The 16,269-nt window shown below is 52.5% G+C and overlaps 2 protein-coding genes across 3 annotated transcripts in view; one reads left to right on the top strand and one right to left on the bottom strand.

The window, feature by feature from the left end:
* The window catches only part of SSH1 (slingshot protein phosphatase 1), a 31,255-nt gene extending 29,597 nt beyond the window's left edge, over positions 1-1,658 (bottom strand). The window contains exon 1 of the mRNA XM_066609600.1: positions 1,578-1,658. Coding sequence (XP_066465697.1) covers positions 1,578-1,640 — 63 coding nt within the window. The 5' untranslated portion in view covers positions 1,641-1,658. The remainder of the gene's footprint in view (positions 1-1,577) is intronic.
* DAO (D-amino acid oxidase) lies at positions 369-15,954 on the top strand. Of its 2 annotated transcripts, none has more exons than XM_066609601.1 (11): positions 369-452; positions 7,724-7,940; positions 9,581-9,695; positions 10,082-10,158; positions 10,490-10,555; positions 11,320-11,374; positions 12,332-12,436; positions 12,788-12,870; positions 13,183-13,300; positions 13,963-14,061; positions 14,657-15,954. In XM_066609601.1, the coding sequence occupies exons 1-11, from the start codon at positions 416-418 to the stop codon at positions 14,786-14,788; spliced, it is 1,104 nt and encodes a 367-aa protein (XP_066465698.1). In that variant the 5' UTR covers positions 369-415; the 3' UTR covers positions 14,789-15,954. The 2 variants fall into 2 exon arrangements, with proteins under 2 accessions (XP_066465698.1, XP_066465699.1); XM_066609602.1 differs by lacking the exon at positions 369-452 and adding an exon at positions 4,959-5,058.
* Positions 15,955-16,269: the final 315 nt, after the last annotated feature.

The following is a 16,269-nucleotide window of genomic DNA, read 5'->3' as shown; positions in this document are numbered from 1 at the left end:
CGTTTGGGTGAATTATTGTCAAAGGGAATTCAGCAGGAACACACACGTCACACAAGACTGTATCTAAGAGGCAGTATTTGCGAATTGCCATACCCTTCCTCCCATGGGGAGCTTTGGGTAATGAGCATTTATTTCATTTTGCTCAGTCCACCAAGAGACAGATGATTCATCCGCTTCTTGAAAGCCAGTTAACAGTTTTACACCTTCCCTAATCAAAGAGAGCTGCATGTGAAAATAAATCCACTTTTGGAATCCAATCAGCGGGCAGTCTCCATGGTACACGGAAGGCCACAGATCCCACCCAAGGGTGCCCCTGCGGCACTCCGGAGATCACCCACACGACGGCCTGGCCGAGATGGAGCAAGCCTGGCACACCAGATCACGAGCACCGGTGCTCAGAACCACTTAATCCCCAATGACTTCAGTCAGGATTAATCTCAATTTACTGCTGGGTAAGTGGGATAACAGTGAGGTCACTTCTAAGCAGTAGTGATTTCAGCAACTCCTTTCTGCACACAGAAGTCAGCAGAGGGTTGGGGAGAAACGGGAATCTGGATGTGACAGGTGACAAAGAGGATTTTTATCCTGAGATAGTGCCTGAGAACAGGCAGCCGAGACGGAGCAAGACGACACAGGCCCAGGGCTATGCAGGGTCCCTAACAAGGCATGTAGTGTTGCTCCTCCAGAAGTCACAGGGCGGTGGGCTTCGTTTAGAGGTCATGTGGTGGGGCAAGCTTCTCTCTCCTGTCCCTGTCTCTTCCCCGCACCTGTGTCAGCTTTCACATTGCAAGCTGCTCAGGGCAGGGACCTGCCCTGCAAAGTGTCATGCAGGCTGATGGGTCAAGGACAAAAACCAATCGAAGGGGGAGCGTGGCACTCAGAAGAGGGGAGACGAGGTGCCTGTGAAGGACGCAGGGCAAGAAAGGCCAGGCACCGGCAGACCGAGTGGCCAAGGCGGCTCCAGCCCCCCAGGAAGAGGGAGAGGTTTCCAAAGAGCCACTCACTCAAACAGGCAGGAAGGCCCTAACCGAGGCCTGGCTACAGCAACTGTCACCCTGAGAAGGTGCTAAGCTGTCAAGGCCCTCCACCGGTTTGGGGATATTCACCAGGCGCGCCGTGTTGCGGGCTGGGCGGCTCGCACCCCCCAAAGACCCTCCTCATATACGACCCTCCCCCCGAGCGTGGCACCCCAACGCAGGGGGCACAGCAGCTGCAAACCGCTGGTCTAGCCAAAGCACCCCTTTGCCCATGTCAGGACTCCACTGCAGGCCACTGCAGGCGCAGCGGGGCTCTGGGGTGGCACGGCGTGGGGGGCACCCACCGGGGGCTTAGGTGGACAGCACCCGAGGCGCCAAGGCTCTGGGGGCTCTTTGGCCAGGGCCAGTCCCCGTGGGTCAGACCCGGGGCCGGACACAAGAAGGGCGAGTGGGGGGGGGGGTCTGAGCAGGGGCCAGGCAGTGGCAGGGGTGCAGGGGGCCGCTCCGGGTCTGGCCCACCAGGAGGGAGGCGGGGCAGACCCCGGGGGCCTGACACGGGTGGGAGGGGGCCCGGGGGGAGAGCAGCCGCGGGGGTCTCACCTCGCTGGCCGAGGAGGAGGCGGCGCTGGGGGTGGGCGAGCGCCGGAGGGTGACGAGCGCCATGGCTGCGGCCGGGCCGGGCCGCCCAGCCAGCTGCAGCCGCGGCTCCGGCTCCGGCTCCTCCCGCGCGCCCGCTCCGCCCCGGCCGCGGCCAGCTCCGCCCCGCCGGCCCGCCCCGCGCGCTCCGCCCGTGCGCCTTTACGCAGCGGGCGAGGGGCCGCTCCTGGCGGGGTCCCGGGGGCGGGCTGCAGACCCCGCAGGCGGTGGGGACGCGGAGGGGGCGCCAGGAGCGGGGCGCAGCCAGTCCGGTGGGGTGTCCGGAGAGCTGGACAGGCCCAAGATTTCCTGGCCCAGCAGGTCATTGGCCTGTGGAACTCCTCGCCACAGGATGCGGGGGTGGCACCTACATAAGAACAGCCCCACTGGATCAGGCCATAGGCCCATCTAGTCCAGCTTCCTGTATCTCACAGTGGCCCACCAAATGCCCCAGGGAGCACACCAGATAACAAGAGACCTCATCCTGGTGCCCTCCCTTGCATCTGGCATTCTGACATATATTTGTATTGGCAACCTTCAGTCTCGAAAGACTCTGGTATCGCGCTCTGAATGGTGGTTCTGGCACAGCTTCTAGTGTGGCTGAAAAGGCCGATTCGGGAGTGACAATCCCTTCCACACCGGGAGCAAGTGCAGCCTGTCCCTGGTCTGTCTCCCTGGCTATGGGCCTTCCTTCTTTGCCTCTTAGCCTCAGACTGTTGGCCAAGTGTCTCATCAAACTGGGAAAGGCCATGCTGCACAGCCTGCCTCCAAGCGGGCCGCTCAGAGGCCAGGGTTTCCCACCTGTTGAGGTCCACTCCTAAGGCCTTCAGATCCCTCTTGCAGATGTTGCAGCTGTGGTCTACCTGTAGGGCGCTTTCCTTGCACGAGTTCTCCATAGAGGAGATCCTTTGGGATCCGGCCATCATCCATTCTCACGACATGACCGAGCCAACACAGGCGCCTCTGTTTCAGCAGTGAATACATGCTAGGGATTCCAGCACGTTCCAGGACTGTGTTGTTTGGAACTTTGTCCTGCCAGGTGATGCCGAGGATGCGTCGGAGGCAGTGCATGTGGAAAGCGCTCAGTTTCCTCTCCTGTTGTGAGCGAAGAGTCCATGACTCGCTGCAGTACAGAAGTGTACTCAGGACGCAAGCTCTGTAGACCTGGATCTTGGTATGTCCTTCTGACATAACCCATTTCTAAAATCAGGAGGTTGCGCATACACATCATGGCTTGTACCCCGTAATGGATTTTTCCTCCAGAAACTTGTCCAATCCCCTTTTAAAGGCGTCCAGGCCAGACGCCATCACCACATCCTGTGGCAAGGAGTTCCACAGACCGACCACACGCTGAGTAAAGAAATATTTTCTTTTGTCTGTCCTAACCCGCCCAACACTCAATTTGAGTGGATGTCCCCTGGTTCTGGTATTATGTGAGAGTGTAAAGAGCATCTCCCTATCCACTCTGTCCATCCCCTGCATGATTTTGTATGTCTCAATCATGTCCCCCCTCAGGCGTCTCTTTCCCAGGCTGAAGAGGCCCAAATGCCGTAGCCTTTCCTCGTAAGGAAGGTGTCCCAGCCCCGTAATCATCTTAGTCGCTCACCTAAAGGCCCCAGTGCCTTTCAAAGGGGGCTAGACAGTTGGTGGGGGAAAAGCCCCACACAGGCGACATCCAAGCCCTGATGGGTCGTTCCAGGAGGAGGCTGCCTCTGAGTGCCAGCCAGCGGCACCAGGATGCAGGGATCTGGTGGGCTCCACGAGGCATCTGCTGGGCCTCCAGGAAGGTCCCAGGAAGCTGGACCAGGTGGGGCTTTGGCCCCATCCAACAGGGCTGTTCTTACGGTACCCGCCCAGAGCCCATCACAGGTTCTGAGCTGTGATGTGCACGTGCGCATCCTGGTTTTAGAAGTGGGCAAAGGAGGGCACCAGGATGCAGGTCTCTTGTGGTCTTGTGCACTCCCTGGGGCATTTGGTGGGCCCGCCGTGAGATGCAGGAAGCTGGACTAGATAAGAACATAACATAAGAACATAAGAACAGCCCCACTGGATCAGGCCATAGGCCCATCTAGTCCAGCTTCCTGTATCTCACAGCGGCCCACCAAATGCCCCAGGGAGCACACCAGATAACAAGAGACCTCATCCTGGTGCTCTCCCCTACACCTGGCATTCTGATTTAACCCATTCCTAAAATCAGGAGGTTGCGCATACACATCATGGCTTGTACCCCATAATGGATTTTTCCTCCAGAAACTCGTCCAATCCCCTTTTAAAGGCGTCTAGGCTAGACGCCAAATGGGCCTATGGCCTGATCCGTGGGGCTGTTCTTATGTTCTTAACTACAATTCCCAGAATGCCTTGCAGGTCTCTTGTTATCTGGTGTGCTCCCTGGGGCATTTGGTGCCCCCCCCCCCCCGTTGAGATGCAGGAAGCTGGACTAGATGGGCCTTTGGCCTGATCCCGCAGGGCTCTTCTGGTGTTCTTATATGTTATGTTCAGAGCACAGTGGGCACACAGCAAGGACACCCCCCCTGTCCCCCCCCCCAGGTCTACACCAGAGCCTGGCTGTGAAAGTGCCGGGTCTGCAAGGCTGAGAGCTGGAGTCAGCCGAGGAGTGGAGCAATTACCCTAATGCGCTTTACAGTGCTGAGCTCCCACTGCTTTCCTCAGGTGACCCCTTGCCTGCCTCGCCCTGAAGGTGCCAGCTGGTGTTTGCCGCAGGGCAGCTGACGCTTCTCCATGGGTGGTGCGGTCCCCAGCGAGACCCACCAAAATCACAGTTAGCTCAAGGAGCTGGTCACAGCTCACAACATGTGCCTGCAGATTCTACGCTGAGCATGTTCTACACATGGCAGTGCACTCTCCGTGTAGGGTCCCTGTAAGGGAGGCCTGAGCCATCCAGTCCTGGAAGGCAAACCTCACCCTCGTGCAGGTTCAGTTTCCAGGTCACAGCGCAGTGCGACAGAAGGTTGTGGACTGCCTTGTAGATGCAGAGTTGTTTGGTTTGCCCCAAGACCATCTGGGGACAGTTTGGGGGCCTGAGTGGGCCGATGAGCAAGCACAGCTGTTCACAGCAGCAGGTCTGCATCCAGATGGCATCAAGCCAGGGGGGTCTCTGGAGAGAGGCTTTGGAAAAGCCTAGACATGGGGAGGGGGGTGGCACACGCCCTTTTCACTGCTAAATTTGCTGCTGTGGACATTTCTTTGGGTTCACAGACCCACCCAAAAGACACCAGAGAAATTGGGCACTGCTGCTCCGCCAGGCTCGCTGGGAGTGTCCCAAAGGCAGCCAGACTCCACCTCCATGTCTCCCGTGGAGGAACTTTGACCTCTCTTCCCAGATTCCAGAATGCGTCAGGAGGCTGGTGCAGATACCCCGGTCACAAGTGTTCCCCGCACCGGCCTGTCCGCAGCTTGGGCCAGCTGCACCGTCTGCCGGCAAGGGGTTAGTAACCTGCGTTTGTTTGCTTTCCTTTGGCTGATTTTGAGGCCGTCTGCCAGGCGGTGGACATGTGTTTGCAGAGCACATGGTTTGCTTAGTCTCTTTCTGAATCCTGCCCTTTGAGCAGGGGGGCGGGGTAGGAGCTGGGCCCCCCGATGATGAGAGAGGAAGGGGCTGTGGGGACGCACACTCTGCTTGCCCTGTGCTTTCAATGGGACCGTCAGAGCCACTTTTCCTCCTGAGTAGCAGCGCATGGGTGACACATCACTTCTAGTCCAGGCAAGTACAGTTTGGGAATCTCAGCTTTTTCTGTGAGAATGGAAACCAAGAGGCAGCGCAGGAATCTTGTGTGTGTTCCCAGAGAAAAACCTGCCTGTTTGTGGTCAGTTTGGTGGAGTAGCCAAACTAAGAGTTCCAGTGAAAACAGAACTTGTACTGCCTTAAAGGTGAATGCAGTGGACCCTCTTCGTCTGTGGGCCTGGCAACTACTAATTTGAATATCTGCAGGTATCAAGCCTGCGGCTGGAGGGCGTCCGAACACCTCTGGGCACAACCAGAAGGCACCAACATAAACTGAAAGTGCCCTCTGGCTGCATCTGAAAACTTCTGAGGAGGCCAGGTTAATGGCTGGCAACCTTCAGTCTGGAAAGACTATGGTATAAGCCTACAGCACCCGGTATTCCCAGGCAGTCTCCCATCCAAGTACTAACCAGGCCTGACCCTGCTTAGCTTCCGAGATCAGACAAGATCGGGAGATAGTGTTCAGTATAGGGAGATGGTTGGCAACCTTCAGTCTCGAAAGACTATGGTATAAGCCTACAGCACCCGGTAATCCCAGGCGGTCTCCCATCCAAGTACTAACCAGGCCTGACCCTGCTTAGCTTCGGAGATCAGACGAGAGCGGGCATGTGCAGGGTAACGTGGGAGACGCACACAACATCTGGAGGGAAGGGTGAAGCCCACTGTTAAGCTTTCTGGCCACCTGAGCTTTCTCAGGAAGGAACTCTTCCAGGTGTGCCTGTCAAGATCCTGGAGGGAGTTCTGCAGCCCGAATCGGCTCTGGAGCCTCCCACAACAGTCCTTCTGAGTGGCACAGGGACTGGGTTGTGCAATGCCTGCAGAGCATGTTTTTGACCTCATAGACCAAGGACTTGCTTCCCTGCCAGGGGCTGGCAAAATGGTTCCTGCTGGGACAGCCCCTTCTGTGTACGGTGCCAGAAAAATACGCTGATAAACTTTAAGTGATCAGAGAGTATGCTTGATTTGTGCATTTCATGAAGGTGTAAATTTTTATTACCCTCACGTTACTGTCATTTACTGTTCGTGTTTTTGAGATTGTGGGAGTGCAGTACAAAGGGCAAAGATTACTGGCAAGTAGACTCCAGTCCGTATGTCGTACCTGATGATGACAAGAGAGAGGGAGCAGAATTGCCATTCACGATGTCGAAGTGGCCAGGCTTGATGTGTTGCGTTGTTGTTTTTTTAAATTTCTAAACTGCAAGCAGTTATGGCGGGGAAGGCAGGCAAGCTAGGAAAATCTTGCAGACTAGAAAGTTTCATACTTGCAAGCCAGACACGCAACGAGAAATCAGTCGTTATACCTGCCCATTGAGACCATTGGAAAGGGTGCAACATACCAGCCCAGCGTGGCTCAGCTGTTGCTCTGGGTCACAGGGACAAATGTCACTTGAGTGAGTTTTCTGGGTGCCAGAATAAGCCGTGGAAGTCGTAGTTTTTTGTTTAAAGCTAGCATTTCTTGCATATTGTTATTTCTGGCAAGAAACGTTCCTGCCATCCCTGGGGTTTCTCTTTGCCACTATCTTTCTATGAAGGAATCCATTGCAAGAATACAACAGCTATTCAAGTCCTCGCACTGAAGGAAGCCAAGTTCTCTGGCCGGTGGGTGCAGAGTTTTGAGAACCATCAAGAAGCCTTTTCATCTTGGCCTCCTCGCACACTGAGGGCCCTATTGTGTGCCATTAGCCGGAGTGGCCACTGGGAGAGGAGGCACCAGGCCCACGTAAGGCAGACGGAGCTAATACAGAGTGGCACGCTGACCGAGAAATTGCGCCCCCAACGGTCTTCACCTTAGCACATCCCCAGGCCTTTTGGTAGAGTCATGTCAGCCATTCTCCAGTTCATGCTGGACAGTCCATGTGGGCCAGAGTGCGGTCTCTCTATGGCACTAGCCACCTGGGAAGCTGATGCAAGCAGAGCAGGTTTGCAGTAGCCGGTCCTTGTCGCGCGCCCCCTCCCCTGGCACTCAGTCGTCTGTCGCCTCTGCATGTGAAGGCTGCAATTAATGTGGTGAGTCTTGCCAATGCCAGGCCACTTGTGGCCATGGATTGCATGTTTGGAGAGGTCCTTCTTTTCATCAGTCCCGAATGATTCGTTCAGGGATTTTTCACTGAATGCACACAGTGATGCATCTCTGTGGACCAGGTACGTCAAAGTGACCCCAAGGATCTCCAGGTAGAAGGAGCAGGTGATGGGAAAGACCTGGGCTTGAAGCCCTGGAGGGTCACTGCCCTTTGGGCAGGCAGGGCTGGGGTAATTGGTCTGAATAGGACAGGTTTGTATGTGCAAAATCTGAACACGTGTGGGTCTCCTCCGAAGTGAGTTCCAAGGGGCTTTGCTCCCAAACGAGGTCACCGTTCTGTCCTTGCAGGAAAACCATTTCAAGCACCCATCATGCGAGTGGCCGTGATTGGAGCCGGCGTGATCGGCCTTTCGACTGCCCTCTGCATCCATGACCGATACCACTCCGCAGACCAGCTGTTGGAGATCGAGGTGTACGCTGACAGATTCACGCCCCACACCACCAGCGATGGGGCAGCAGGCCTCTGGCAGCCATATCTGTACGACAAGGGAAACACTCAGGAAACGTAAGCAGGAAAGCTTGGCTTGCTCTGCCGAACGGGAGCTTGTCTTTGTTCATCTTGCTTTTCAAACAGTGGTGGTTAATCTTGCATTTAAATACTTCTGTGCTGCTTGCCCCAAATACAGAGTCAGCTACAGAAGGGAAAATTGGAATTCAATACACGAGCCCCTCAGTGTCCTCCTGGAGTGGGGCCACCTAAGGTTTGGGGAGCTTAACTGAGCCTTGCTTTTGGGTCTGTTTGGCTCCTGTCAACACTTGCCAGGTGGCGGATGCTGTTTTGTTTAAATGCCCTGGGCTGATATGATCTCAGGAACTTGTGGGGAAAGAATCATGGCTGCCAGGACCGTGGGGCCTGACCCCAGTTCTGCCTGCAGGGTCCAAGGGCAGGCATCAGCCACGGGTCTCAAGATATCAAATGCTTAACTCCTTAAATCCTACAAAAAGATACCTTGGTCCCAACGTCTATGTCCCTGTGGATCAGAAGATATCGAAACAACCGAACATGTGCTTTTTCACTGTTCCTTTTACAGGAACATTCGTGCAACCTTTATCACTCCATTGCTGATCCTTTTTTTGGGACACACACAACAACAATATACGAACTTGTTGCTTTCTGACACAAGTCCAGCTATTACTTTGAGTGTTGCGAGATTCTTTGCTTCAGCGATACGCATCAGGACACTGATACTGAAAGTGGACTAAATTCAGTAGAGTTGCCGCCTTTGTTGGGAAGTTTGCTGCTGAGAATGGGTGATGGGTTTGGGTCTTTTGAAGATAGTGATTGTTTAGTTCAATGTTTTTAATTGTATAATTGTTAAATTTTATTCCTTGTGCACTGATATTTTCAAGTGCATAGTTTTATATTTTATGTACTGGTCAGTGACCGTAATAAAAGGTTCTTCTTCTAACTCCTTAAATATTCTTAAAGACAAGGGACCAAAAAAAAAAAAAAAGTTTCAGGAAACTGGAATCATCCTACCTGAGCAGGCCTAGATAGGCGTCCACCACAGATGCTTTAAACTGGAGACAGACGCTCAATGTTTATGAGAGTAAAGTGGCTCGAGAGGATTGGTTCCCATGGCAAACATACCTGTTTCATTGGTCCCAGCTTTCCTCTGCTCAAACAGACTTTGAAGGTTTTTGTAGGGTTTCAAAACCCTGCCAAACCTATTGGACCAGCGGCGAGAACTGTGGAGGCGGTGAAAATGCATGTCAGGAGCAGCAGTTTCCTCTTCTGGACCACTCTCAACTTCCTAAGAAGAAGCTGCCATCCCTCCAAGCTCATGCATACGTCTTAGTTTGTGGGGCATGTTTGGGGTGTCCTGTCTTGGGAGGGGGGGGTCGGATCAGGCCCCTCTTCCCCACTGCATCTGTGTGCTCGGAGCGAAGACTCACGCTAGCTAGCAAGCCTGGTGACTCCAGCGACAGCAATTACAGTTTCATTATGTACCCCGTTCAAAACCCATCTCACCATGTTTACTGGAAGTCCTTCACCTGGAACAAAAAGCAGCTTTTAAATTGGGCTATTTTCAGTTTCCCTAATCAGACCTAGATCCTGTCTACACACTTTGCTGCTGCTGCTGCTGGGTGGGGAAGGGGGCTGGGGGAGGTAGGGCCTGACCCTGTATTTTTTTAACATTACAGGCTCTGGAACAAAGAGACTTTTGATTATCTACTCCAGCATGTCAACTTGCCAGAAGCCAAGGAGATGGGGCTGTTCCTGATCTCCGGATACAACCTCTGCACAAACCCAGTGCCAGTAGGTGTTTAATTGTGCAGGGATGGAGAAACCCCCTTCCCACTTTCCAAGCCATTCCACGCATCACTTCCAACACTTCTGTTGATTTCTGAAATGCTGGGAAGCAGAAAAGGGCATGCAGGGTGTCCCCCGGCTGCAGGAGAGAGAGGAATTAGTTCCAGTAGAACCCCTTGCAAATGAGGATTGGGTCTTCCTGCAGGGAATCCTTGATGATTTCTGAGATGACTTTCCAGGCCCCAGAGTAGGAATCACAGCATCTCCTTTTGCCCAGTGGCCAGGGTTCCAGTGCCTGGGGGTCCCTGTCTGAGTCTCTGATACAGGTGCTGGTGCCCTCTGTTTGCAGGCTTTATTTTGCTCCACTCAGTGCAATCCCTCTTTCTCTGCAGGACCCCTCGTGGAAGGAGATTGTTCTGGGATTCAGGAAATTGACTCAGAAAGAGCTTGAGCTCTTTCCTGGCTACAGGTATCACATCCTCCAGATTTTGGACAGCACAGTTGACCTTGTGACACAGTACTGAGACTCTCAACTAGTGGCTTCCTCAACAAGGGTCAGATTCAAGGCCACCAGGACATAGGAAGGCCGGGGAGGCCAGGCTGGCTGACAGGATCCAGTGGCTCAAAGAGTCAAGCAGCCAATTTGGGCTATGAATACAAGCCAGCGTGTCCCCTGGGGCTGCAAATTCCCTTGCGCAGTTTGCATCCAAGTCTTAATGTATGCAAAATGAGGCAGTTTTTCAGAGACCTGAACATTTACCTTGACTTCTCCTATTTTCTTTGTTTCTTTCTGGTTTTAGCTATGGCTGGTTTAACACAGCCCTGATGCTGGAGGGCAAGAGTTACCTGCCCTGGCTCACAAGCAGGTAGGTGTGTTTCCTTCCTGCCTTCTGTCCCACCAGTCTGGGACAAACCTTCTGACCGGTCTGTTTCAGCTGGCTTATAGCAGCTGGTGAAAGAAATTGGGCTTTGATCATGTTGGTTTCCATCCCAAGTGACCAGTGTGGGGTTGGGGAGGGTGCGCAAATCTGCTGTGCCCGCTCTGAACAGTAAACTTTTCCTGGTTTATAAGATGGACATTTGTGTCATGTGCAAGGAAAGCGCCCTACTCGTGCAAGGAAAGCGCCCTACAGGTAGACCACAGCTGCAATACAAGGACATCTGCAAGAGGGATCTGAAGGCCTTAGGGATGGACCTCAACAAGTGGGAAACCCTGGCCTCTGAGCGGCCCGCTTGGAGGCAGGCTGTGCAGCATGGCCTTTCCCAGTTTGAAGAGACACTTGGCCAACAGTCTGAGGCTAAGAGGCAAAGAAGGAAGGCCCATAGCCAGGGAGACAGACCAGGGACAGACTGCACTTGCTCCCGGTGTGGAAGGGATTGTCACTCCCGAATCGGCCTTTTCAGCCACACTAGACGCTGTTCCAGAACCACCTTTCAGAGCGCAATACCATAGTCTTTCGAGACTGAAGGTTGCCAATATAATAATATAATATATATATATAATATAATGTTTCATGTGACTCCATTGTGAGGTGTCTGGAAAGCCCCATAAATCCTTTCTGTTAAGCTACAGAAAGGACGCAGGTTGTGTGTCCCTCAGGCTCAGTGGTTTTGTTGTTTACTCTTAAAGGTTGGAGCTGCGGAGAATCAAACTCTTGCATCGGAGAATCAAGTCCTTCCAGGAGGTTTGGTGGCAGCTTAAGTATTTCTTTATTTGTTGTATATATTGCCCTTCATGTAATGATTTACCAGGGTTGTGTATGATCATTACAACAGAAAGTTATCACTGTTGCCATTAAGAGTATTACTGCCCTGTATCACAAAACAACATTCACAGAGCTCTTTGCATAGCAACAAAAATGAACGAAATTGCTTCCTGCCCCAAGGGGCTTCACGAATCAAATAAACTGGGATAGAACTGCAATGATGTCAGTTGTCAATAGTCAGCTTTAGACCTGCTCATACCTTCCACATTAAGGGCGCAATCCTAACCCACTTTCAAGCACTGACATAAGGGCAATGCAACTTATGGATAAGGGAACAAACATTGCCATACCTTCAGGAGGCCTCTGTGACTGCCCCCCAACTGCAGGATGCCACACATGCCCCACTGGGAAGTTGTGCCTGTGCTGGGAAGTTGGTTAGGATTGCGCCCCAGGTTGTACAATTTTCAGGACATCTCCTTTTCTGCTTTGCCAGCTGAATTGCAGTTCCAATCAAAGCCACCTGAGGACAGACTTTTCTAGTGCCAGCTATTATTAGTTGGCTCTGAGAAGAGCCATTGTTTTTATTTCCAATGTTCCTGCTGCTTTTTCTTGCTGGGAGATCCTTGTAGGTCCAGCAGCCAATGTGTGTAGGCTAGCTGACCTTGACAAGGCATGTCGCCTGGGGTGCACCATGAGGAGTCTAGTCTACATTACACCCCAGTCTACATGACATCCCCAGTTGCCAGTAAAGAGACATTTTGACCCTCGGAAGAGGCTTACAAAAAGTTCTCCAACAGAGGGAAGTGGAAGATGGACTCCTAGGAGAGTATTTTAGATTCTAAAATCCAGACAGATGTGACTGACCTTTGCTAAGCTTCTGCACCACAATTTCTGCTGAGCAAAAAAGAGTGACTTCACACACTTGTCTTTTGTCAGCTGACGGCACAAGGTGTGGATGTCATCGTCAACTGCACTGGGGTTTGGGCCGGCGAGCTGCAGCCAGACCCTGAGTTGCGCCCAGGCCGGGGGCAAATAATCAAGGTAAGGTTGGCTCACGGAAACCGTTTTGCCTGCTTGCGAGAAGAAAAGGTTTACCTGCATGTGTGGGGGATGCTCGCACGAGGGTCAGTGGAACAAAGGAGAACCAGTGAACACCACTGGGAGCAAGTGGCACCATCAGTGCGTTGAGGTCCGTAAGCAAAACATAGACAGATTTCTGGCCTGAGAAGCTCTGCATTTAAATGCTAGCTGGCGGGAGCACTACAAGGGGAGGGAGAACGAAACCCAGAGGCATTGCAACAGCAGGGGGCAAAATCCCCTGGCTTGTTGCCAAGGAATGCCCTGTCACCTTCCAGCCTCCCCTTCTGCCATGATCTTCTGTTTGTTCTCCAGGTCGAGGCCTCCTGGGTGAAGCATTTCATCATCACGCATGACTTTGCATCTGGAACCTATAAGACACCTTACATCATCCCTGGGTAAGGCAAACATCACAGACTCCAAACTCCTATTTCTTTCTATGACCGTTTCAGGGCACGGGAGCTATTATGAACCACACACAGAGACGGTCACTGTGAAGAACACAAGCTCTTGCGCCTCTCCTTTGGCCTTGTCGTTCTGGCCGCGTGAGAGCTCGGTGACGAACGCACCGCAAGATGCTCTAGGGTTGCACGGCAGACTCCAAGTGCCACTCCTTCTGCAGAAACAGGCCTCCGGTCTCCCTGCTTGATGGGAGCCCCCCCTCCCCACCCTGACTGGAGGCTGATTACCTCCCACTGTCTTTGCTGTAGGAGCAGCACTGTGACCTTAGGGGGGATATTTCAGCTGGGAAACTGGAGCGAAGAGAACGACCCTCAGGACCACCAGGCCATTTGGCAAGGCTGCTGCAGGTTGCTGCCGAGTCTCCAGGTACAGTCAGCCCACCAAAACCTACTGTCACAGCCCCATTCTAATCGTGCTAGACATTGGACTGGCCTGGCACTTTCCGAGTGCTCAAAGGGCCTACCGTGAATTACCTTCATGCAGTCCTGATAGCACCCTTGCCGGCTACGCAAGTGTGATTATCCCCATATCGCAGTGGGTAGACTGAGGTGGAGAGGGAACAGCTTGTGCAAGGATACCCTGAGAACATCACAGGTTCCCAGCTGGACTCACAGTCCAGTGTCCTCCCACCATAAATCCACGCAGACACTGCTTTACGCCATGCCAAGGTCATTCATCCATCCAGCCTGGTTGTATCTACTCGAACTGGCAGGAGCTCTGGGGTGTTTTTGACCCCTTCCACCTGCAGCTCTTTGACTGGCAACGGCAGAGACTGATCTTGGGCCCACAACTGAGTCACGGCCATCCCAAGGAGAGGGATATTCTGTCTCCCTGCAACATTCAGAGACATTATGAGGGAGACAAGTGGGGAGAGGACAGGGCTGTTAGTGACATCTCCCCCGAGGGAAGATCTGCCTGTGGCTGGTGGGTCACGGGATGGGCTGTGCTGAAGTTCCTGTCCCCCACGTATTCTGCTATGTGCCTTCCAAGGACCAGTAAACAGCATTGATTGACACTATTGTTTCCAGAAAGCAAGAATCGTCCAGGAGTGGAGCGGCTTCCGTCCAGCTCGGCCCACTGTTCGGTTGGAGCACGAGACCATCCGCCACGGAATGTTGCAGTCGGAGGTGAGCGGCTTGCGGTATGGAAAGAGCCACGTGTGTTCTGGGTGCAAAGCCTGCAAGACGAATAAATGTCATGCTGTGTGTCAACTTTGTGTTGCTTGTGATGTGTGCCCAGACCAGGACTCTAGCAAAACTCCAAGGTGGTGGTGGTGGTGGGAGCAAGGCAGGGGTTATGCAAGACAAGAAAGCGATTCTGTGTGCCCTTCCTTGATGTTTTAACATGTAGATGATTTTGTTAAGAGGGCAATAGCAGTCCAGAATTCCAGCACGACCTGGGAAAGACTGTTCCCTGCCCCATCAAGAATACATTCTTCAGGCTTTCACATAGTGGAGGATTGTTGAGGAATTCTCACCAGAAAGACACTTGAACTTTATCTGCACTACCAACTTAGGCTAGTTTGATTTTGTGCCTTCCACAAAAAATCCTGGGAATTGTAATTTGGGAACACCATTCATAGTAATCCATCCGAGATCCCAGGCCTCAGGTCCAGACACACCTTTCTGATTTCCCATCACCTGTGTAGCCCCAGAGCCCCAGTCCCTGTGAGCCCTGCAGGAGCTCTTCTGCCACTCATCTCCCCTTTCCCTTCTCTTCCAGGTGATTCACAACTACGGCCACGGCGGCTTTGGACTCACCATCCACTGGGGCTGTGCGATGGAGGCAGCCAATTTATTTGGGAAGATCTTGGAAGCCCGAAAGTTGACCACGTTGCCCCAGGCTAAGCTCTGATCCCCTGGCAACAGTTCAGGGAGTCCCTTCTTTGTTGTTTTTCTCTTGCAGGGCGGATATAATCCTGGAGAAATCAAGTGTCCAGTTCCTTTTCTTAACAGTGTTAAAGGTTCCAAGCAAGTTTTTGATTCTGAACGCTGAAGAACTGTTAGCAGCAGCAGCAGCAGAGAGGTGGCAATCACCCTCCCCCCCACACAGACTACTAGCTTGCCCCTCACTCCCTCCCCATCTCAGGGCTGGTTCCCTGAAGGAATGGCCCTGACCTGTCAGAATCAGGTCCAGAGGGCAGGCAGAGAAGAGGTGCAGAAGTAGGCAGTGAGGACCCTCCACCCATCCAACACCTTTGGCAACTGCCTCAAGGCCCAACCCTATCCCATTTTCCAGTGCTGCTGTGACAATGGGGCATGCACTGCTTCCTGTGTTGGGGAGGCAGTCACAGAGACTTCCTCAAGGTATGGGAAAATTTGTTCCCTTACCTCTGGTCTGCATTGCGGCTGCACCGATGCTGGAAAGTTGGATAGGATTGGGTCCTCATTTGGCTTCATAAATGGTCCAGCCCTGCTGTGAGGTGGTGCATTCATGCTTCTCTGACCCATATCTTGGACCTAAAGCAGTACCCCCAGAGAACTAAAGCAGAGAACTAAAGAAGTTCTCATTGTAGTAAAAACTATTCATTTATTCAACATAAAATATTCAGCGTAGAATCAAACTAATGTTGCATCATCCAAAGAGTAACAGAAGAATATAGTACAACAAGCTCAGTGTACAGAACTCTTTTCTCCAACACGAACGTGTGCCCAGTTCCGAAACGGGACATTCAAAACACAGCAGAGACATTCAGTGTTCTTTGTTCAGCAAGCACTGAAGAATACGAAGGTCGTTCATCAGAGCGCGTGCGGAGAATCGCGGTCCCTCGCAAGAGCTTTGCACGTTGACGGACGGGATGAGCGACAGAATCCTGGAACCCTCAGTTCGGTTGAATTGCAAATGATCTGCTTGTTGGGTTTCTTTCTTTATGTGATCATCCCAAGTTATTATCCCAAGTGAAAGATTTCTAATGGTCAATGGAACAAAATCTCAGGAAGCTTTGGTGATATACATCAGTGATCTTGTTATATTAAATAAACATACTGATTAAGAGCATTCAGAGGTTGTAAAGAATCCATTTCAGGTGCCCCAAACACCCCATTGCTGCCCAAAAAGGCAACATAAACTTCCAATACACAAGCTCTCTGTAAATGAAACTTGATTTGTTCTGCTAAGAGAATTCTTATTGACTCAAGTGATGCATGATTTAATTTGGTAATCCCCTTTTTAAATGTTACTTGTCTCGTTATCTGGTGTGCTCCCTGGGGCGTTTGGTGGGCCGCTGTGAGATACAGGAAGCTGGACTAGAGGGGCCTATGGCCTGATCCAGTGGGGCTGTTCTTATGTTCTTAACTACAATTCCCAGGAGGCCTTGCAGGTCTCTTGTTATCTGG

This window comes from Tiliqua scincoides, chromosome 14, assembly GCF_035046505.1.
Source record: "Tiliqua scincoides isolate rTilSci1 chromosome 14, rTilSci1.hap2, whole genome shotgun sequence".
Lineage (NCBI taxonomy): Eukaryota > Metazoa > Chordata > Lepidosauria > Squamata > Scincidae > Tiliqua > Tiliqua scincoides.
The sequence above is the reverse complement of the archived record's forward strand: the minus strand, read 5'-3'. Positions and strand labels throughout refer to the sequence as shown.